Below are 24,074 nucleotides of genomic sequence, written 5' to 3'. Positions count from 1 at the left end.
GTTTTGATTGGCTTTGCACTTGTACAGTAACTTTATGGTTTGCCATTGCATAGATTAGCCAGAAATGAGTTGATAAAAAGTGTGTCTTTACATATTGGGTGGTGCCATGCAGTTTAAGTATCAAAAATTCCACCTCCACCAACCCAGAACAAGTGTCCAGTTAGATGTTGGCTAACATGGTTAGTTGTAACAGCACACATAAACATAAAAATACTGTTAGCAGTTATTGTTATACAAGATAAACAAGGTGTAAAACAGTGAATTCAACTCATGTAAAAATGAAGGTTACTATTAATCATTAGTGGTAAATGTGAGCCAGAGCTTTGGAGCAAATTTTCATATACATAATAACCACAATGTGGCCAGTTTATTATATTTAAATTGTATGTATTGTGTGTGTGTGTGTGTGTGTGTGTGTGTGTGTGTGTGTGTGTGTGTTTTAGGTGTGTTGTTCAGTATTGAAGTAACATCCACATTCTTCGCGGTGAGGAACTATTGGAGAGGTTTCTTTGCTGCTACCTTCAGTGCCTTCATCTTCAGAGTGCTCGCTGTTTGGAACAGAGACGAAGGTGAGGCAGACATATGTTAGTGTATTTACCTCTATCAACATCAACATCAGGAATTCATGTGTATTAATGGAACAGAGGTCCAAGTTTAGACGGTTGATTTAAGATACCTTCATAATTCTCAATAGAAAAAGTTGAAGAAGTTCTTGCACACGACAGAATCTCATTGACATTTATTTCTACTGGAGCTGAAAACGAACAAGTGTCCAGAAGTGGATGTTCAGACTTTCAGCTTATCGAATGTCTGCCTTAGCATTTCTAGTGTCTTGTTAAGTTTTTTAACAAGATTTTCTCTAGTCTTCTGTTGTTGAGACAAAGCTTTGAACTGCTGTAACACTTGTAGAATAGATGGCATCCGACTGCAAGACCTTAGACCTCGTTTTAGACCTTGACTTAAGATTTTGATGATTGTTTGGCAGTGCTTTGCCCTCCTCAGTAACTCTTGTTGGGCTTTTCTTTTTTTATCTCCAGAGACCATCACAGCCCTATTTAAAACCCGTTTCCGGCTAGATTTTCCCTTTGACCTCCAGGAGCTTCCTGCCTTCGCCGTCATTGGGTAAGTTTTAACTGGTTATTTACCAATATCTGATTTCACAGATACATATGGTCAAGGGTTGGAGACATGATATTTGTTTTTAAATCTAAAAAGAAAAGGAAGGTGAAGCATCAAGGAGGAAGATAAACACCAGCCAAATGGATTTTTCACAGCATTTTTAACCATTAACTTCAATTTCTAAGCCCTTTTACAAAGGATGCCTGCTTAGAAAGTGGTACCAATTACCTTTTGACAAATACTGTTATCAAAATGAACTCATGTTTGGTTTGCCATAAAAGTCCATAGAAACTTCAAATATGTTCAAAGACATGTGAGTCATTGTTTTTACCAATCTGGTTGTTTTGACAGGGATTCCTATTCAGTATGACTGCAGCATAAATTCAGATATTCTTCAGGAGCTCCTCTTACTGTAGCTTGTGGAGGTGTTACTTCAGGGTAGCCTGTGTGAGTCACCTAACATGGATATTCAGCCAGCAACAGTTGCTGGCACACTGAGGGATGTCTTATTTTATCCACCGTAGCCTGGGGCCTCTTCCATGGTTGTGAATAAGACCACGGGCTCTTGGAAGGAAGCTCATGGAGAGGTGGGAGGAGTTCTCTCTCTCTCCCTCTCTATCTCTGATGAAAGCACCGGAGAGAGGAAAATCCCTCTCTTCTTTTCTTTCTTGTCTTTCAGCTATTTTTTGTCTGGAGGTGTTAACACGCGCTGCTACATCAGTGACGCACATACAGTACTCTTTAACACTGCCTCCAGAGAAGGCAGCAGTGCGCTAAGCCCTAGTTGTACAGTGTGCTAGTGTATACGTATGCACTGGCACATTTGTGTGTGTGTGTGTGTCAGAAGGAGACAGTGCGCCAGAGCATCCACACAGTTTCCATCTTCCTTGCCAATAGCTGTCAAGCGGGGAAAGTCGGTCAGTATCTCAGTCAACTAGACCAGAAAGAGGTTGTTCTGTGCTACATGCTACCAAGGGCACGTCTTTGAAGAGTCACACACTATTCTACTTACTGTTTTACACCTTCAGGCTTCAGAAGTGAGGCTCACTGGGGCACATTACAACTTGATTTCTGCACATGAAACATAGTGCACATACATGCTGTACAGTGATACGTGTGAATGTATACGGCAATACATGCACACACAAATATTTTTCTATAGTTGTGTCGACCATGCAGTGACAACCTTTATCACACCACATCCACATTGTGCATTTTTACAGTATCATCTTTATCTTGAGTTGTATTTAGTATGTCAGTTTTGTATTGTTGTCGCAACAAATGTATGTGTTTTCTTGTAAACAAAGTTATGTTTACATCCAGTGTCTCTCACCAAAACACATCATGAGGCTTAATACATTTTTTTGAACAAAATTTCTTCCACATAAATCTTTTGCAAAACTGATTTCTTTGAAATTTTAAAACCTGGAGATTGAAAATTTCTTCTTGATCTTGGAAACAGCCGTTGACAAGTCGGTCTCCTCACAAGTTCCTTTAGAAGCTGTTCTTTTAATCGTATGACACGATCTTCCTCAGCAGATGGAGAAGATGTTCAGATATCAGGACAAATTTAAGCACTTGTCATCCATGTTGGCTTAAAAGTTGGTACTGAAACTTAATTTTTCACCTCGAAAACAGCAGATAACAAACAATCTCACCACATGGTTTTCATCACAAAGTTTACCTGCAGTCCTGCATTGTTTACATCCATGTTTACACTGACTAGCAGTCTTCTTCTTCTTCCTCGCCTTTTTCTGGTGCAAAGCTACACCACTAGAACCATCAGCAGAAATGCCTGTTTGTACATGTGCATGTGCTATAGAACGTAGAGTATAGATATAAACAAAACAAGCACCCGCTCATCGAAATATTGCTCCATACCACCACTAGGGGTCAAAACCTCCACAGTGTACCTTTAAAGGATGAGTCAGTAACATTCTACTACACTTTTATGTGATTGTCAAAAATTCCCATGAAAAGGCCAAAAACAACAATGCGTTAGTCCGTCTCAGTACTCTCTGACTCAACCCCAAGCACATTCATTCTCACAAAAGCATTTTTAAAAAGGGTCATGAATATATACTTTATTGGGCACTGTAGTTTTCAGCAAATGTTACTCAAACAGGCATAAATAGTCTATTTGAGGGGGTCTATTTTCAGAGGCGGATTGATACACATTTGGTGCTCTACTGAGTATTTCCAGCAGTAGGACGGTGTTTGAGGGATTGATTCAAAATTATTATTATTCATTATTCATGGTGTCACATTGTGAGATGGAGCAACAATGGAGCTCTACGGCTCAGAGGAATAAGAAATATCAGGCTTTAGATATACAAGCAGGATCAATTCATTGTCGGTTTTGGCCTTTTTATTTTGATGACTATAAGAAAAATATAGATTAACAGAAGACTTTAAGTATTTTAAGTTCATACTAAGCTATTAATTTCAGTCTGCCTACATTTAGACTAGATAGAAAGTCATGAAAGTTGGGCTGCAGCCAAATGATTTTTTTGTTTTGTTTTCATAAAATAGCTTTTTCCTAATTGCTTTCTGTCATTCTTTCAATTGATTTCTTTATTTTACTGGATTGAATTTGTGATGCTAAAGCCTTTAGGGGATTAATTGAACTGGCTGATCAACAGAAAATTAATCAACAACTTCTAACTTTCACATATTAGGATTTCTCTCTTTTTTTGTCAAGCTATATTAAGATGTCACCTTGGGCTTTGGGAAATTGACTAAACAATTAACTCATGAATTTAAAAAAGTCCAATGAATCTATACTGAAAATAATCATCAGTTGCAGTTCTCATATTTATTTTTCCCTGGTTTATTGTACCACACAGTTGCCTCCCCTTAGGGGAAATACTGGTCTGACTGAGACACCTTTACCTTACCATGGGCACTGTAAACTTTAACCCTATCCCTGCTTAGACTCAAACAGTACCCTAATACTTTACCATAAACCCCAATCCTATTGCTGAACTGCTCCATGGAGAGAGAACATTCTGTCCTTTTTAGGGCAGGAGTACAAAGAAACACAAAATGGCACACATGCAGTGTTTTCCTCGGCTGCACCACAGGGGCAAAGACTCACTCATCATCATGTTCATTATTTATTCAGAGGTATTTGACGGAATTAATAATGCAGCAAGATACATTTATAAGCACTAGGTTGTCTGCATAGCTGTCTGAGTCTATTCTTTCTCTATACCTCCTCTCTCCTCTTTCTTTCCCTCTTACTGCCATAAAGAGGACTCCCACTGAGCTTTTAAATGCATGCTTATGTAAACCTCTTTCTCCGCTTTGTCTCTGACTCCCCCACACATCCCCATTTGACTGTGAGCTCTCTCTTAGCTGTAATTCCCTGCTCATTTTTCATCTCTAGTATGTTTCTCCTTCCAATTTGGTTCTTTGTTTTTTCTGTCATTTATTTGTTAGTTTTTCCCTCCTCTGCATGTACAGTATATTCCTCCTACATATCAAGTTAAGATTTTCTCTTTTTTTCCTTATTCATTTCCCCTCTTTGCAACCTTTTTTTTGTGTGTCTGAGTTGTCTGAGTTGTCTGAGTATTTATTTTTATTTTCTCATGTCTAGCACAATGTGGAGAGTATTCTGTGCATATGATTCAAATAAATGTGCACCCATCACTGACATACTGTATGTCTCCAGTGTATTGGAGATTATATTTATGTTTTTTTGTTGTTGTGGCCAAATGCAGTGGAGACAACTTTTAAAATTAGTTAGTGAGAGAAAAATGTTGGAATTGATCCTTTGGTTTGGTTTTGAGTGAATGTATTCTAGTCTCAATTTGATTACCCAGGATGCAATTTTTAGCCAAATGGAACACTTTCTTTGAAACCCTTGTCTCAACTTTCTGATATGTGTGTGTGTTTCTCTCTCTGCAGTATTGCCAGTGGTTTTGGTGGGGCTTTGTTTGTCTACCTGAACCGTCTGATTGTCCAGTTCATCAGGAAACAGAAGGCCATCAACAGATTCCTCATGAAAAAGTGAGTCTGACGCATTTTTTCGATTTTTTTTTTATTTTTCTTTGACCACTAGTGTTTTTTTTCAGTCTGTCTTTAGGCCCCATGGAGTCCAAAGTTTTTGACTTTGATGTTTGTTGTGACAAGACAGACTGACATCAAAACTATAGGAATTCCAGTTTCACGTATTTTTCCTCTTGATCATCTTCTTTCTGCTTCTGTCTCTGTGCATTCATGTAGTCAACCTGGAATTACAACACATTTCCACTCAAGTTGTAAAGTCTTCAAAAGGTGTCTTTGCTCATTTCGAAGTGCCTAGAGAGTAAATTTCGAGTCTGTGTCTGTGCGTCTTTTAATTTACTTTGTTTGCATGCGTTACTCCTCTACATATCACTTTGCATTATAACTGATTCACCAAGTTTGCTTTGGAAATTGGGTGTTTGGAGGATGTTAGTCCAGTTCAGTCATATGCTGTTTACATTCATGATTATATTCTTATGTGGGCTTTTTTTCTCTTCAGAAATTTGCATTTTGCACTGAAATGAAGGGGTTTGATTTTCGTACAGTAGACAGAACAAAGATAATTATGTTCTCTTATTTTACTGTAACTTGGAAAAGGGCGCTGCTGTTGACCCCATGTGACCCTTCCATTTTTTTGTTTGTTCAATTTCCTGTTTTGGGTCTTAACTTCTGGTCACTATTGCGGCCTACAGTAAATACACGTAAAAGGTTGCAGTCCTGATTGGTTCACACACCTCCACATATTTCAGGAGGTCATATGGTGTGACCTTCAGATAGTAGATTAAAAAGACTTTCTTCTGCACAAAATTAAACTCGGTATTAACTAGCTTATAACTAGCTGAACTAGCTTACTTATTGTTGCTGTAGCTGTTTTCTATGGAAGAACTCTGATGCTATCTTATCAGTACGAGGATGCAGGTTGTTATGTTATTACCATTATTTGCTTTCCTCACAAGCAATCACTCTGTCAGTCCTTCACGCTGTATATTATATAGACTGGTCAGATATTTGCTTAAATGTAAGCACAAGGTGATCACAAGCAGCAGATGTCAATGTAAGCAACTCCACATATTACCACTCCAGGTTCAGACAGGAAGTTGCTGAAATTCATATTTAAAGAGGACATATGCTAAACCTACCTGTGTAAATCAAGTTACCTTATAGAAATAAAGGTTGAATTAAAAGATAAAAATACACTTCTGTACATACTGTATCATGATCCCCTGTAGTTTCACATGGTAGGTTTTTGAGATTTTTTTAATTTTGGTATATATGGTGGTTTGGTGATGCAAATATACTGTATGTGCATACCAGGGATGTTGCGGTTACAGTATGTGGCATGCCATTCCTGCCATTTGGCTATGATGACTGGTATTACTCACTCTGGAACAGTGTCAACATGACATGCTTTAGTTGATTTCATGTAATGATGTCAACGAAATCACCAACATTTTACACTGCAGTATAAGGATTAAAGGTGCACTACGTAAGATTTGGCCACTAGCACCAAACAAATATGGGAAGCATATCATCCCTCCCCCAGCCTTCCCCTTCCCCTTGAAGGCATCACCTCACCACCACCACCACTCTCATAGAATTATTACTCATTGAATATAGCGTAAAGTTACTGTTTACAGTGACGCAGCAGTGACTCACTATCGCCCTTGAGTTATAAAGTGGTATTACGAGACAGGACGGGCAGGGCTAGCTGGTTAGCATGCTAACTTCAGTAGATATCTCTGCAACACAATACATAGAGGTCTTTGACATAATGTCAAAACAGTCTGTTGATAATTTTAGTTAATTTTATAGTCAAAAATGTTTTTAACTAAAATTCTGGTCAAATCTTACATAGTGCACCTTTAAGGAAAATATTTTTTACCAATGAGCTCATTTAATATATAGTGATTTTTTTTCTGTTTTCTTTTTCCTTATATTTATTACTCTCTCTGTCTGCCCTTTCTCTTTTCTCTTTCTTCCTGTCTATCTCTCAGGCGTCTGCTGTATCCAGCACTGGTTACACTACTTGTTTCCACACTAACATTTCCCCCTGGCTTTGGACAGTTTATGGCTGGCAAGGTAGGTTTCACCCACTACAAGCATTCAACACATACTATTACTTTTTGATACACACTGCACTGCAACCATTACTGGACTGTAATTCAAGAATATGGAAGAAAGCCTGTGACATTACGGGCCTTTATGTGTCGATGTAGTGTGTATGTTGTGTATTTAGTGTGCAACACAATGTTTTACAAATGAGATTTTCAGCACATACAGTACCAGTCAAAAGTTTTTGACACTTTTGCTTGGTACTGTACATGATGTCTGCAAGTTTAAGTATAATAGTATAAGTTTTAGTAGTAGTATTAGTATAATCACTGAAAGAGGACTAATTTTATAACTGAAATGAATGTGAAATCTGAATTTAACACACAACATCTCTCCACATGATTTATAGTCTATACATTTTGTATATTTTTTGGTTTTTGTCTTTATGCAGCTGTGTAATTGAGCCATCTTAGATCCTTCCATAACAGTCTGATTGCCATTCACATCAGTGCATAATTTTTATTTAATCCTCACAACAGGGGTTCAAATGTGCTTATGAGTGTTTGTGTGTTTCCATTTGTGTACACTGGAGACTTGAGTATACTGTCCCTTTTGCTCCAGGGATAACTCATAAGTGTGCATGTGTGACTTGCCTTGTGTGTGATCCCCTTCATCTGTCTAATTATCAGATTTAGAGAAGGAATCTTCTGTGTATCCTTGGGCCTTATGCACACATAAAGTACACACACATTCCCTTGGTTTTGGTTCCTAATGAGAGAGGGTGAATCAGGCTGCTAAAGCTGTAAATCTGCCTACACTGACCCACTCCTGTTAAAGCCCATCTCTGGAGTGCACACTCAGAATTTTGTATCTCAAATCCCTCTGTCTTGCTCTCATACTCCTCAGTCATCATTTCTTTGGAGGTTGGAGACACTATCACCACCAGTATCGACAGCTATTCCGACTTTAAAACTGAACTACAAATGAATTTGTCTTCATACTCTCCCTGCCCGCTTTATCTTAAATCTTCAGGGACATCTCTTTATACACTTTCAGCACATCATCCACCCGTTCTGTCATGATGTATTTTTATTTCCAGGTTGTTGTATTTACATTACATACAAAGTCAGATGCACATCAGGTTTTGAGCACATTTAAGGCCTAAAGGATGGAAGAAACACACCATTTATAAAGTTACCAGGAGCTATTTCAGGAGCTCCTGGTTCCGGAAGTAAAAGTCCCATTCATTTTTTACCGTAGACAATGTTACATGACTCACTGCTGGAGCACTTCTACGGCTTGGATCCCCATGAAACTCTCCTGGGTGAATCATCAGTAGAAAAGATAAAGAAGTGTTTGAAAATATAGATATTTTTAAATGGTTCTTTGATATCTGGTTTGAGAGCAGTTATTTTCATTTTATGGTAAAAATTCAAAGGTATGGAGCCCCTAAAGTTCCAAAAGGTGGTAATTTTTTTTTATCTTATGCATGCAAGATAATAACTTGTTCCCACATGATATTAACTTGTGCACACAAGATTAAAAAAATACCACCTTTTTGGACTTTAGGGGCTCTTTAAAAAACATAGCAAATTGACTGTTCAAATAAAGCAATACCTATCATGCCTTTACTGTACAGATAATAACCTGTTCCCCCAAGATAATTGTCTTGTATGCACAAGATAAAAACTTGTGTGCACAAGATAAAAAAATACCACCTTTTGGGACTTTAGGGCTCCGTACAAAGGTGCAAGCCTGTGTACATAAAACTTTAGGGTAGATGTTAACTACAACCCCCAAAGTGCATTTTGGAACCAAGTTCCTAAGCTTAAAATTCAGTTACATTCCTGGCAAACAGCAGGAGAAAGCCAAGGATTAAGTTGTTGAGAAAACTGAAAACACAATCTACATCTTAAATCAATTCACTTTTAAATTTTGGGTCAATTGTGGGTGAATTCAGCATCTATGGCACCATGTTTTGTTCTCAACTGCAACGATTAAGTGTTTTGAATTTGCTACCACTCTGATTTGTGGGTCTGATTGGCCTCTTCTCCATGGCAACAGCAGCTGAAGCTCCAAGGTATTGTAGTATTTAAATCCATCCACCATGTGCAAATCACAGACCGAACATGATTTCTCAGACACAAAGCTGAAATAATGAAACTGGAGGTCGTAATATAAACCTATATGAAAGTTACATCATCCGGAAGAGTCCTGTGTTGCTAAATAACCTTGGGGATATTGTTTAATGAAAAAATTTTAATTAGGAATACAGCATGGGGAAAAACACTTGTGGAACCAGCGTTCCCTGCCACTTCATAACTTTATACAATACACTTTTGTTGCACATGAAACAACACAACTTACCTCTGTCAATTTATACTGATTATGTCACTTCCTATGGCCTGTAGCTGACCCAGAAGGAATCTCTGGTGACACTACTAGACAACCGGACGTGGGCCAAGCAGGGCATCGCTGAGGAGTTTGACTACATCGGACACTCCCAGGCCTGGAAACACCCACAGGTCAACGTCTTCGTCACACTGGTCCTCTTCATCGTCATGAAGGTAGGGGTCTATAGCCTACACAGTTAAAATTTTCAGAGTTAAAAAATATGATTGACCTATTATAGATAAATAAGGTTAATTTGTGTACATGCGAAATCATACAGGAATTCAGCGACACCCATACACGGTCCAGCCATACACTATGTTTTGACCAAGTATTGTTTTCACCTCTACATGTTGTATATTATGAAATCTTCCTTGTACTGCCTTCCTGTATTGTAAGAATTGTGCTAGTATAGTATGTGAAATTCATATGTGCAGTTGCTGCCAGTGTAGATGCTATAGTAGCATTTCAGTTAAAGGAAGGTCGGGAGGACAGTGTGCTTTGGACCCTAAATGTATTATAAATGGGAGGGGTTTGCCATTTTTATTCAATACTTGGCCTGGACTAATGGGAAATTATTGGAGCTGAGCCCATCTCCTCTTGTCACTAGTAAAGAACAAAAAGACACCATGTTATTTTAAAAAGTTGGCGAGTAGCCTATCTCTCACTCACTGTGTTACAAAGTTATGTTCCCGGGAGGCCATTTAAAGTTTTGTCCACTTCGATGCTATATCAGTAAGTAAAAGAGCTGATGGACTCATGTAAAAAAAATTACAGGAACAGAGCATATCTTTATGCCTCAGTGTTACACTTTATGCTGCCTAGGCCATTTTAAATGACTGGGACTCAATCTGTCCCGCTTTCTTAATAAGTTCAAGTGAAGGAATGGAATCTATCCAATTTCTTCTCATTTTTAAGGGCCAATAGATAGTACTGTATGAGTTTATGAGGACAAAAAAAAAGAAAGTAACAAACTTAGAGGTACCCTGGGGATTTTTATGCCTCTGCGTGGGCGGCAGCCGTGGCTGGAGGCATTATGTTTTCAGGTTGTCTGTCTGTCCGTCTGTCCCATTCTTGTGAACACGATATCTCAGGAGTGCCTTGAGGGAATTTCTTCAAATTTGGCACCAACGTCCACTTAGACTCAAGGACGAACTGAATAGATTTTGGTGGTCAAAGGTCAAGGACACTGTGACCTCACGAAACACGTTTTTGGTCAAAACTCAAGAATTCCTACGCTTATGACGAAGTTTCACACAAATGTCTAATAGGATAAAATAATGAAGTGATGACATTTTATATCTAAAAGTTCAACTTCACTGTGACATAATAATGTTCTGCAAAAACACTTTTCTGACCATTATTCAACGCCATAACTCAGGAACAGAAGGGGAGATTGTGACCATAATTCACATTTGGTTGGATACTGAATTGGTGACACTAATCTTGGTCTCCACCTTGAAACTGTGGTGCTTGTATAGATCTTCTGTGCTGCCGGGTTGAAGATGTGTGTGAAGCATCCATGTTTTAGAATTTGTAGCTTCTTTGCAGCAACATCTATATCTGAAGCATCGTCTACGGTCATGGCTACAACTTTGTGTTCTATCAGAATCAGCTTTATTGGCCAAACATGTGAACACATACAAGGAAAATACACTTAATACATTGTATTAAATCCCTTCAAAGGCTTCACTCACTTCACACATGTGCATCCTGTGGGCCTAACAAATGTGTTGAATGGATTTACTTTCAATGGAACATTTGCAAAGCTGATTTTTTTTTAAAAATATATTGAATTTGTACATGAATTAGTTTACATCCATGTTTGCTAGCTAGCAGCCTTCTTCTTTACCTTTGCTGGCTAATTGCCACATTGTGGTGCATTTTTGGTGCCATCAACAGTCGATTAGTGGAATAGTGTGAAACCAGCAGAAGGAATGGGTATCACACCACCTACAAAGTCACCTTCAAGTGTGTTGAAGTGCTTGTGCACTCAATATAAACTAGATGGGGACCCACTTGTAAAAATATTGCTTCATAGCACTGCTAGTGCTTAAAAACTTCACAGGGTACCTTTAATGTGAAGCTGACAAACACAGCTAGACAGGAGAACAACAGCCTCTATGGTGTCAATGTAGCAAGGGAAGGTAGGATATACAGTATAATGTACTCTAACTATTGACACCTGGCTTATATCCCCTGAGTCTCAGTGAGAAACATGCAACACTATGATATAAAGTACTGAAGCCAAGCCGCTGCACTTTTGGCCTCAGTGGAAAAAACAAGCTGAACAGTTACTATATATTCATTTTTCTCTTGAGGGAAAATGCTAAAGTCTTGCCACCCATCCCCCTGTTTCTCATTTGGTCTCAATGATGAGAAGAGGCCGAACAGAAGTTTGGGAGCCCAGATGAACTCTATGCCCTGCTAGCCTTCCTGTTATGGTCTCAGTTTAAGGGCTGCTGGAGGAGAGTGCTGCTTGTGTTGTGATTAAATTGGCTTTTTTATGTAACCTTTATTTCTGTTCAGCTGGAATGAAATGTCCTTTCCGAATACAAAAACCAGAGGTTGTAAATCTTCCCTCACTGCATCAAGAGCTGCACTTGTGTGTGTGTGTGTGTGTGTGTGTGTGTGTGTGTGTGTGTGTGTGTGTGTGTAGCTGCGCTGTGCGGTGCTGTGCTTTGCTTTGCTTTGCTGTGAGTTTCACAGAGCAAGTAAAGCACACAAAAAGGGCCCTGCAAGAGTGCTAGTGGGTGCAGAGTAGAAAGACGCCTTGTGTGTGTATGTGTATGTGTGTGTATGTGTATGTGTGTGTAGGCAAGTACATGGCCAGTTGGCTGCAGGCGGGGTTGGGGAAAGTATTTTGAAATCAGATTTTTCTAAACTATAGCTGTACCTTTGTCAACTAAAGTTACACAGGAAATTAAAGTAAAAAGTTAAGAAAGGATCATATACACATTTGCAAATTCACGCAATAATAAAACCATAATTGCAAAAGAATATCCCAGATGAAGATGTTAAACGAAAAGTATTTTATGTGAAATCAGTGTAACATTTGAAAGAACAACCAACACATTCTTCCTCTTACATATAAAAAGTTGCATTCATAAGCAATAAAACTCACTCTTGCTCCAGGAAAACACTGCAGAGTTTTGCTGCTACATCCTACTTGTTCTGATGTTACCATATTCTTGTAATTTTAATTTAAGGCCAGAATGGCCACTGCTGAACATCTATTTTTTGTGATACTAGCTTCATTCTGATGGAATAATAAAATGAGACAATCTTTTGATTCCACCACTAGGAGTCACCAAAGTAAGATATTTTAACATCCTACACATAGGGGCTTTAAACTCAAACCAAATAAACATAACTGGATTTATGGAGAAAACAAATAGTACTCTGCATGAAGTGGATAGATGAATTAGATTGAGTAGTTCACTATATTTCATTTAACAACAAATAATTCAGAAAAAACACTATCCACAGATAAGTTGAGCAGCAAACTGCCCGGCAGAATGTGGTACAAACACACTCTGAAACTATTATCCAACACTAGCCAGGGGCTCCAGTTTCAAAGTTATGTAAGCACAGAACTGATGGTGTGACAGTCCATAGTGCGGTAACGGCAAAAACTGACTCACTGTCTCTTTGTCATTGTTTCTGTACAGTGCAATAAAGAATGTCTCTGTCAGCCTTTTGTCTGTCACCATATCTCAAAAAGTGACTGTCAAAAACTGATTTTGATTACTTTTTGAAGCCAGCTTCACTGAATCAACTTTTCTTGATGAAACTCCGCTGTCCATTCTCTCATTCCTCCGTGTGTGCGTGTGCGTGCGTGTCAGTCTCATCCTCCCTCTGTCCTCTAGCAAAATGGCAGTAGGTGTAATTCTTCTCAGTGTGACATCCAACCTTGCGTGTGTGTCTATGCATGTACGTGCCTTCTTTGCATGCGCAGGGTTACCAAAGACAGATGCAGCATTTCCTACATAGACTGTAGGTAAGAAACATACAGTACGAGGACAAAAACACTAACTTAATCACCCACCTGCACATATCACATGGAGCTGCTCTCAACATCTATCTGTGGGCATGTACTGACTCATGTCCTCTCTCTCTTACTGGCACACGCACATACACACACACCAGAATCTCATATGACACACACATAGCATTCAAAGTGAGGCTGTAATGGCTCTGTCTAATTACAGTCTTTGGTTTTCTTGGATTCAGCCTGGTGAGGAGAGATTGCTCTCTCCCTCTCTTTCTTGGTAATGAACAGTTTTATCCAACATGGCAGCTATCTTGTTTTGTTGCTCCTGTTCAAAGCTGAAACTTCAGGAAGGCTCCTTTGCCAGCTGCTAAACTGTTGAAAGTAAAGGTGCATGGAGAATATCTAGTACCAGGAAGTCCTGATCCTCAGGTTAGTAAATGGAAGCTGCTATGAATACTTTAATCACATGTGTATAAAACGGTCAACAGAGTGTGCCCTAAGTGAAAAGACAAGTGAAATGTTGCATGTTGAGTTAGCTGTGATACTGCTGAGAAAGTGTTTTTGTATTTTAAGGGTATTGGTAGCGCACCTGAAAACACACACACACACACACACTCACACACACACACACACACACAAACCTGCAGACCAATTTGGCATGCTTTGTAGTTAAATGCTATTTTCAGTGGTGTGCAACTATGCACATCAACAGCTCTGAGTGCGGTATGTGTTTATTAATACAGGTGTGTGTCTGTTTGTGTGTGTGTGTGTGTGTGTGCATGTGTGTCCTCCAGCTTGAGTGAGTCCTCTGTTATCTATTTGTGTGGGTGCGTGTGCGTGCGACAAAGTGACAGAGAGCTGGCGGGACTGTAATTGGAGTGGGAATAGAAGAAGGGCCCCTGAGGGTCCCCAGAGGCCCCCAGGCGAGAGACTGTCCTCTGAATGTGACACACACACACACACAAGCACAGAGGACTCCCAGATGACTGACAAATTAAATAGAGTATAAATGTCCTGGGTAGTGCGTCATAACTGATACCGTTGACCTGAGTATCCTTCACTTCTCCCTTCTCCACCACTTATGTTCACTTACATTCTCCTGGTTTTTTTTCTCTCCTTAAGTTCTCTTTCTTGTGCACCTCAGTCTCCAGAGTTTTTAACTTTTTTCTAAAACTAATGTTAAATTAACAGAACAATAAATCAAAATGAATGGAGACCCTACAGAGGCAGAAAGTATAGGTTAAGCTGTACTGCATAAGCTTTGACCGATGAGTTTTAGAGGTCTCATGCTCATATATTTGTATGGAAATCACTCATACAGTAGATGACTTTTTTGACTGTTCGCTAAACCCCTCCCCCAAACAGTGATGTCCAATCATAGCTTGGCAACCGTACTTACACACTAATAAAAGCAATATACATATAAAAGTGTATATGAAGAGTTCAGAGGGTGGTGTCTTTTTTGAGCCTTTCCAAAACCAAAAACACCAGAGCAAAAGTGTAAGGAATGGATTAAACAGTTTGTTTGTCTCCACTAATGTAAGCTACAAACATTAGCATGTCCAGCTAACCAGGTGACTACTACTACTGAATAGAGCTTCTGTTCATGAGAGCAACATCCACTGTTTAGTACTTTCCCACTGTGTTGGCTCTTTATTGATTTGGGCAAGTTTACGCTCCAGCAACACCAGCCAAACAACACTGGTGTTATACCAGCTAAAGTTGTAGTAATAAACATCAAACATGTTCTTTGTAAAAACTAACAATAAAGTTAAATGTAACATCTGTCTTGCTCTCTAAGTGTGTAAGCTTAACAGCCAAACAAGGTTATGTTTAATGGAAATATGAGTCCAATCTTACTTTTCCCAATCATACTTAAAGCCTAAAACTAGGACTAAGTAGCTCTACACTGCAACACAAAAAGAATATTGTTTCTTTTTTCGACGTCTTCCACATAATTCAGCTGGTGAGGATATAGACATTTTGCCTGGGACATGCAGCTTTAGCCTCTTTCAGCACATTATCATGTAATGATGCAATGAGTCGGCTGGAAACATCAAAAAGTCAACCAGGGACAAAGGTTTCAGCCAACTCTTGGATAAAATTTGCTTGTGACAGTTTCAGCTGGCATAATGAATGGTTGCCAGCTACTAATTTTTAACGAAGGGGGGGGCAAGCTTAGCGAACAGTCTATATTTTTTCGTTGAATTCAAAATGTTAGTCTTCCAGCCTCTGGATAAGTATTTACTGGTGTAAAATCCTCCACTAAGAGCCAGGATGAAAAGATTTTAAATTAAACGGATGATAAAACATGTTCATGCATCCTTCAGTGAAATCTGATCAAAATCATCTCATGTTATGAGTCTCCCATAAGTAATCAGGGTGGTATTGATCAATTATATGATAAATATGCAATTAATCTAACTGCACCACATCAACTGGTTATCTGTTTTCTTTCATGAAAGGCCAATATGCACCTGAATAAAACCTGCAGCTGTACTGTAGGTTTGTCTTTTTCTTCAGTAACCTCAAGTGCACAGCTTCACAGAAATTGCGATGACAGATACATTTTTCATCTGAACAAATTATACAGAAATAACATGATGCCAAGGTTACGTTGTACATTTCCCAATGGTCTTAATCAGTTTCTAGTTCTCTTGGACTGAAAAGTAGCACACTCCTAACATCTGAGCAGTAGCAGAGGAAATGTTTTCATTGTCCTGCACATTACCAATAAATTAATGCTTTGATTTTGTTTAATGAGAGGATGATTTATATGTCAGTGAAGCAGTTTTACCTGTCAGACACCTACAACAGTAACCACTGCAATATCTAACACACCATGGGACCTGTTTGCCCTGTCTACCATTCAACAAGTTCTCAAAACGACAAAATAGGTCAATGGCTGGTCCAAAAACACTCAAAGCCATGTACATCTGAGAGCTTATACAGCACAAGTAGGGATCTAGTCAGGAGAGAACAACATGAGTAAGTGCTATAAAGCTAAGTTTGAGCCTGATAGGAGGTAGATGCCAGTAGGCAGTGCACAGAAGCAATGCATAGAGTGCATAGATTGCTTAGAAGCAATTTTTTTCTTTTCTTTTTTTTTCTCTCTTCCTTCAGTCCATCAAATGCTTAGAGCTGGGTCTTTAGTCTTTTCTTAAAGACTGAGAGACTCTGCAGATTGAACTGAGTTTGGTAACTCATTCCACCACTGGGGAACTACAGAAGAGAAGAGTCTAGCTAGTGACTGAGGGCCCTGTTGTCCAAATTGTCAATTGAACCACTTACTACATCTTAAAATTATATTTGTATCTTCGGTGAGTATCATGGTGACGTATTTTCCTTAAAAGTTATAGTAGAGGAAGTGTTACATACAGTTAACAGTTGACTGGCAGTATTATTAATAAAAATAGTGTGTTCCTTCTACTCAATTCCTGTTTGAGATTCATATCCGCTATTACCCATTTTATAAAGGCAATGATGCAAAACATTAACGTCCACCAAAGAGACAATTTGTTTACTTTATGGTTAGATTATCTCTGTTTGCGAGGCTCTAACCTAATCATTACATTCAGCTTTGTTGCTCATTATGTTCTCACATAAAGCAAATTACAGCCACACAACGATCACTAAACCACATCATCATAGCTGTTTAATGACGTTGTTATGAGCCACATATGTAATCTTTAAAAGATGCCGAGTGTCAGAGAAATGTCTTCTGTCTGAGACCGTTTTGACACAACTTTAGCTCAAGCAATGCTGAAATGCAGCTAGAATTATTAAAGGCTGCTGGTAGTATTTTTGAGCAAACCTACTTATGTCTACTGGTGAAATCTGAGTTACATATATTGATTGAATTTAATTATTTTTTGTTCTAAAATAGTTGAGCCCTAAAGCAGCTCTATAACTTATAAGTCTCATTAAGGCCAAAAATTAAAATTCATGTGGTTCATTAAGTCATATTTAAGTGGATTTTAATTCATGTTAGAGGTTTTCTTGTTCATTTCTTTCATTCATTTTTTAATCAGCTGCAGGGTTTTCAACCAACAACCCAATAAAGTCTCGACTTGGTGTTCTTGCCTCCAGGCTTCCGTTTTCTCTGATGGTTAAGAAGTCCCCCTTCAGTTCGAGGTCAGAGATCCTCATAAATTTTGATGGTCGTGCACTACCTCTGAGAGACGTACACTTAGTAGATTACATTAGATTAGATTAGATGAAAAATTAATGTTTCCTCGGAGGGAAAGTGAGTCATTGCTGCTGTAAAGAATCGGATACAGAAATGGCAAGGAGGATATAGATAGTCACTGAGCAAATAAAGGGTCTGGAGAAATATGTTCGGAAATGCTAATGCCTCTCATCAAAAACAATCAACTCTCAATTATATTATCAAACCATCAACCATGTCATTTTGAAAAGCGCTCAAGGAATCAGGCATGAAAACTATCCACCAGCTTTTATCCCATTATGGTAAACCTTGTAACATTGTAAACTCCTGCAGGAGGTGTTTCAGCAGGACAGGGATATAACCTTGTGAAAATGCACATTTATTGAGTTAGACATCAGATCATGCTGATTCTGTCGGGTAAGAGGGTTTAGATAAAGTGAGATTGATGCAGTGTCTTTTCAGTTATGTTTTAGCCAAATGGTCAAGTTTTCTCTTTAGGCTTTTGCATACTGAGACACCTGAGCAAGCCTAATGTGAAGTTGAGCATACTGGGAATTCTTATACTCTGTTTACATATATAAACTATCTTATCAGGAGGTGGAAGGAGCAGAATGAAGGTTACATTGACTCACTTTCCATCCATGTTTTTATAATGTATACAAGTAAATGGAACTGCATATTTTTATTCCTTTATATCACATAAAAGTGGACACTTGAGGCAGAAATGTTGATCTGTGATGTTGATAAAGATGGTTCTGTACATTGTTAGGGAAGCACATTCAGTTGTATCATTCAGAGGCAAACAAGGAGAGTTTACGAGGATCTGAGGCAGTGCATTAGCATTCAACAGAGACTTCTCAGAAATGTAATCCATGTGATTCCTGCCACAGATTATACACAGTGTGTCAGCTTGTGTGGCACAATATCACCAAACCCAAAAAGATCATAATCATTTCCTAGAAGCAGCAAGATGTACATGTCGAAATACATTTCCAGTGAGAGAGGGCTGATTCTTTAATGGCTATTAGTCCATCACCTTGGCAACCCCTGAGCCACCTGGAGGAGGACCCTTTGTAACTTGGAACCTGCGCATCAGGACGGTTGCCATGGTTAAGTCAGCTGTTCTAAGAGGTTGTGGAAGAAACTGCAGCCAACATCTTGTCACATTCACCTGTGTGCAAATGTTAGTGTGGCTGTGTTATAATGAGTAAACAAGCAGCTGGTTTAGATTACACTGTCAGCTCCATTCAGTAGTGCAGCTGGAAGTGTGTCTTTAAGTGTCCTCTTATCCACTCTACAATGCGTTGGATGAAAATAATGGCTCTCACACAAAATCTGAAAATGCTGTTTACATGTGAAAATGTTTTCAGGTAGCTTTTGTAAAGATATACATGGAATAGAAAAATGAAATATATCTTATTTTAGTCTGCAATTGACAAAATTATGCATCACAGCCGACACCTGGTAAGGAGAGACACAGACGCAGCTAAATCTCAGCTGGATAAACATCCATTGTGTCTCCTCCTGCTCTCCATTTTCACCTATACTACGTTTTAATACATAAGATTTACTTTATCTCATTCACATGTTTTCTATTTCTGTTGTCAGACAATGGTAGTGATAAAAGTGGTTTGATTGCAGCCTGCAGATGCTGCCTGTTAACCGTGTGAACACTCCTGTGCTGAGATGTTAGTTAAATCACTAGTTTATGATCACAATGTCATCTGCCAAAATCAACATAAATACAGAGTAATGAATACAGCTGTGCAGCGTGAGCGATCACAGAGAGGTTGGAAGTTACAGGAAGTTATCTTCTTTACTGTTCCATGTCTGAGCAGGCTTAAGTGATCAGTTTTTAGGGAGTTTAGTTTTCCCTGTCCACACTAAAATTCCAGACCAGTGCAATCTGGAGACAGTTTTCGAAAAGCTCAGTTTTTGGATTTTGTAAACACAGTTTTTTTTTAAACTCATTTTTATGACCTGTTACAACCATCACTACACACTGTTATCTACTGTGCTATAGAGGCTTAGTGTGGTTGGAGGGTCAAAGCAGGGAGAAAAAGATAGGTTTTCAAATTTAGCTGTCTTAGTGTGGGTGTACTCTCAGCCTGTAATTTGATTCAAAAAATATAATAAATTAAAAACTTACAGATTACTCACCGTTTTTCTTTGGGTCTAATGTGCTGTATTTGCTGCCTCATGGTCTTTTGTATTTAATTTAAGCAGTAATGCCTGCAGGAGAGTAAAGAATGACTTGACAAAATGTTAAATATTCTTCTAAATGAGAGAACAGTTTACTATATTTTTATGAGCAATAACGTAATTCAGCAGTTGTCACATAATGTTTCCACAACCCTATAAAAAAAGTAATTTTTTATACACATTTTATGACCAGTTATGACCATTGTTACACACTGTTACGATGCACTCAGCTGTAGAGTCTTCAGTGAACAGTTCAGATAAGAGCGTGTGTCATGACTAAGTGTAAATTTACACCTGGATTAGATCGCGTTGTTCTCCAATCAGAGTGGTTTTAAAAGTTGTGTGACAATCTGTCCCGCAGCTTCACAGGGTATTCTCATCAGAGTTCAAGGCTTCTGTAATAAAGTTAAGCCTTCGTTATGAGTTCCTAGATCCTTTAAACCTTTCTAGGAGTTATTAAGGTTTTAAAGGCTGGGAGTAAGTAAAGGGGAAAAAAAAGAGAAGAAGAGGAGAGCAGGGCAGACAATCCAAGAGAAGTCTGAAGAACGATTCTTGTGACTGTCTTGTCTCCCATGAGGCCTATTTTGAGTGTTCATGTCTGTAACATCTCTGGCGCCGGGCCGCGTTCAGCTGTGATTCTCGTCACCAAGTCTGCGTCGAGGTGTGTGCGTGGGCATGTGTGAACACCTACGCACGTATGTGTGTGTGCGCACGGCACAGGTTGTGAAAACGGCGGCGGTGTAGGGTTACAGAAGGAGATCCATTACTTCACCATGGCAGCCGGCCTTAATTACAGCTAACTATAGACAGAGCAGAGGGAGCGGAAAAGAGAGGGAGAGGACGGGAGGCATGGAGGGATGGAGAGACAGCGTAATGAGTGTAATTAAAAAGTCTATTTGAAACCGTGAGATTATTACATCGATGAGGTTTGTGTAATGGCTTGCACAATACTCTCATTCATACGTCTTAATTTATGCGTGCAAACATTGAATGTCACCAAGTCTTAAGTTTCTTTTTCTCTGCTGAGGAAATGTCCTGCTCCATGGGGGAATGTATATGTGTCTTAACATTGGCCTAAATTAAGTTTGGCGGAAAGAGAGAAAACGAGAAGTGTGACTGAGTTGAAATAAAGAAAGTCCTAAATAAAATAATAGAAAGAACACCAGTTAGTCATAATGATTGATGATGTATTTACTGTAGAGCTGATCAATAGCACTCTTGTTGTGTCGAGCTTCGCTTGAAATCTAATAAGACATCTAATCTAATGTCTGTCTTCAGTATCAGCACAGCTTTTTCTCTCCAAAAATAAACATGCCCGCCTTACAGCACTCATATGTGTTGATCCCCCTGCTTTAACTGAGGCGCACGCACCGACCTGACGACAATGCTCACACGTTGTCAGTGGTGACATTTCCCTTTTTGTTTGTCTTTCCTAATTAGCAGTCTCTTCCACTGGCCTGGCACAGTGTCGGCCAATCGGCGGCACCCGCTCATTACCCAGGGTTCATTTCAGGGTCGTTGTCAAATGAAGAGTGAAAGTGATAGCTCAATCTAACCTCAGCAATAAGCTCCGCATGGCTGCCCTCACTGCTGGTGGAGGATTCAACTTGGCTATCATCGAGGGCCACACAGGATGGCACTCTGAAGCTAATTGAAATGCCACCCTGTTCTTTCTTTTTATGTCTGTTCTTTATCTCCCTCTTCTCTCTTTCTTAGTTCTGGATGTCTGCCCTGGCCACCACCATCCCAGTCCCCTGTGGAGCTTTCATGCCAGTATTTGTGATTGGTAAGTTTGTGTGTGTGTGTGTGTGTGTGACCAGTGAAAGAAGATGTGTCTGTGAGAGAGAGAAGTTAGTAGAAATGTGTTAATCTGAAACACGTACACAAGTTCCATTCGAAATCCAATAATATTACAGTTAATTTCAAAAAAGGGCATTTTACCAACCCCTCTAATATAAAAAGAACATTTCAACATTTTAGGAATACACTTATTTGCTTTCTTGCTGAGAGTTAAATGAGAAGGTCGATACCACTCTCATTTCAGTCCCAGCCAGTAGACAGTTAGCTTAGCTTTAGAGTGTAAACAGCTATCCACCTTTCAGCACCTACAAAGCCCACTAATTCACACGTTCTATCTTGTTTAAAATGTACAAAAAAACAAAATGTAAAAAAAACCCTGCTAATTTACCTTTAGACAGAGCTAGGTGTTGTTTACAGTCTTAATGCTAAGCTAAGCTAACCATCTCCTGGCTATAGCTTAAACGGACAGACATGAGTGCCAATCTTATCAAACTCTCGGCAAGAAAGCACATATGTCCCAAAATGTCAAACCATTCCCTTAAAGGTGCAGTGTGTAGAATTTAGTGGCATCTAGCAGAACAAACTTGGCAGAAATGGAATATAATATTCATAAGTATGTTTTAATTAGTATATAATCACCTGAACATAAGATTTGTTGTGTTTTTGTTACCTCAGAATGAGCCCTTTATATCTACATAGGGAGCAGGTCCTCCTCCACGGAGCCCGCCTTGGTGCACCGCCATGTTTCTACAGAAGCCTATAACTGACAAACCAGACACTGGCTCTAGAGAGGGCCTTTCATGTTTTTTGCAAGTTTGGTGGCCACTGTAGGTTCTCCTACATGCTTAGAAGGGAAGGGGGAGGGGTATTCAGTTGGTTGTAATCTGCAACCCCACCACTAGATGCCACTAAATCCTACACACTGGTCCTTTAATTGAACTCGGAAGTATACTAAAACGTTATTATACCACCACTCTTCACTGTTTTTCCTCAAAGATTTATAGTTACTGTCTTCAAACATCAAACTAGAGGTGAGAGTTTTACTTAGCCTGAGGGTAACAATATATGCACAATTTTATTTAGTAAAAGTTATGCTAAAACATTGGACTAATAGAGTTTTCTTTTCTAAAGAGGAAACACAGTCATTACTGTAGAGCAGAAATACAGTTCAATGGTATCAATAATTACTACTCCCAGTTAGTATTAAGCTGATTGCTGATTGTTGCTGTCTGTTTCTTTGCACACGTGTGTGTGTTTATACTGTAGGAGCAGCGTTTGGTCGTCTGGTTGGAGAGAGCATGGCAGCCTGGTTCCCAGATGGCATTAACACAGATGGCACCATCTACCCCATAGTGCCAGGAGGCTACGCTGTCGTGGGTGAGTTAAAGACACATTCATGCTGCTGTGATTCTTCACCTTTCTCTCTCTATGTCGTACTGCGCAAATGTGCTTTTAGTTTTTGCTCTCCCTTATACTCTTTTATACAAATCAGTTTTGGGCTCTTCAAAAAAATATTTCCTATTTATAAGCAACTCAGCTGCTTTTAAGTGCTTCAGTCTTTTCAAGATGGGAACTGCACACATTTCTTTTACTTCTCATTTGGCCTCTCTGAGTCATCAGTGCTTCAACTTGAGTAAAATATTTTCCTTTTTATGCCACTACTCACAGAAAATGAATCAAGATAAATTTTTCCTACAGCCTATTGCCTCAATTTACAGCTCCAAGTTAAGTCTGTAAATGGAGCCAGATTAAAGGAGACGTAGGATATGAACAGCCTCAAACACAACAAGACAGAATCAGATTACATTCACAAGATCACCGGACTAGACTAATAAAAAAAAAAAAAGCCTCCAAAATAGCTGAGACACCAGCTGGCAAAACAAACTTTCACAGCTCATAGTGCTGCTGTCAAGTGCTCATATCCTGTTTCATAGTTCGGGAGTTGAAAATGTAAAAGATGCAACAAAACTTGTACTAAAGTAGTTGTTTGTTGGCTGTTGATTCTTGGAATAAATCAAGTGTCACAGAACTTCTCTGTTATGTGTGAAGACTGAATCAGAGGATATACGTACATGAATAAATAATAGAACAAGTAGAATAATATCAATCATGTATTATTGCTTTGTCCTCCAAACAATCAATAGAATAAAATACAAAAGTAATATATCTTATTTTACCTTTTAACCTGTTTTAGTTACTGATGCATTTTACTTTTCAACTTCTCACTACTTCTGTTTTCTGAGTATTAGTTGAATTGCTAACTATATTTCTCTGCCCAGCATCTGCTGAATTGCTTTTCTTTGCTTGTCTCTAATGAGAAGGACTTCTGCAAGAGTAAGA

The 24,074-nt window shown here is 38.9% G+C and overlaps 1 protein-coding gene across 4 annotated transcripts in view; it reads left to right on the top strand.

Annotated features, from left to right (window-relative positions):
* LOC122983737 (chloride channel protein 2-like) overlaps positions 1-24,074 on the top strand; it is a 162,579-nt gene that overhangs the window by 94,404 nt on the left and 44,101 nt on the right. For all 4 annotated transcript variants that reach the window (XM_044353788.1, XM_044353791.1, XM_044353789.1 and 1 more), the window contains 7 exons: positions 444-569; positions 1,038-1,122; positions 5,029-5,130; positions 7,122-7,206; positions 9,591-9,746; positions 21,651-21,720; positions 23,001-23,111. In XM_044353788.1, coding sequence (XP_044209723.1) covers positions 444-569; positions 1,038-1,122; positions 5,029-5,130; positions 7,122-7,206; positions 9,591-9,746; positions 21,651-21,720; positions 23,001-23,111 — 735 coding nt within the window. The remainder of the gene's footprint in view (positions 1-443; positions 570-1,037; positions 1,123-5,028; positions 5,131-7,121; positions 7,207-9,590; positions 9,747-21,650; positions 21,721-23,000; positions 23,112-24,074) is intronic.

The sequence above is a fragment of the Thunnus albacares genome, chromosome 6 (assembly GCF_914725855.1).
Source record: "Thunnus albacares chromosome 6, fThuAlb1.1, whole genome shotgun sequence".
NCBI lineage: Eukaryota > Metazoa > Chordata > Actinopteri > Scombriformes > Scombridae > Thunnus > Thunnus albacares.
Note: the sequence above shows the minus strand (reverse complement) of the source record. Positions and strands in the feature narration are given on the sequence as shown.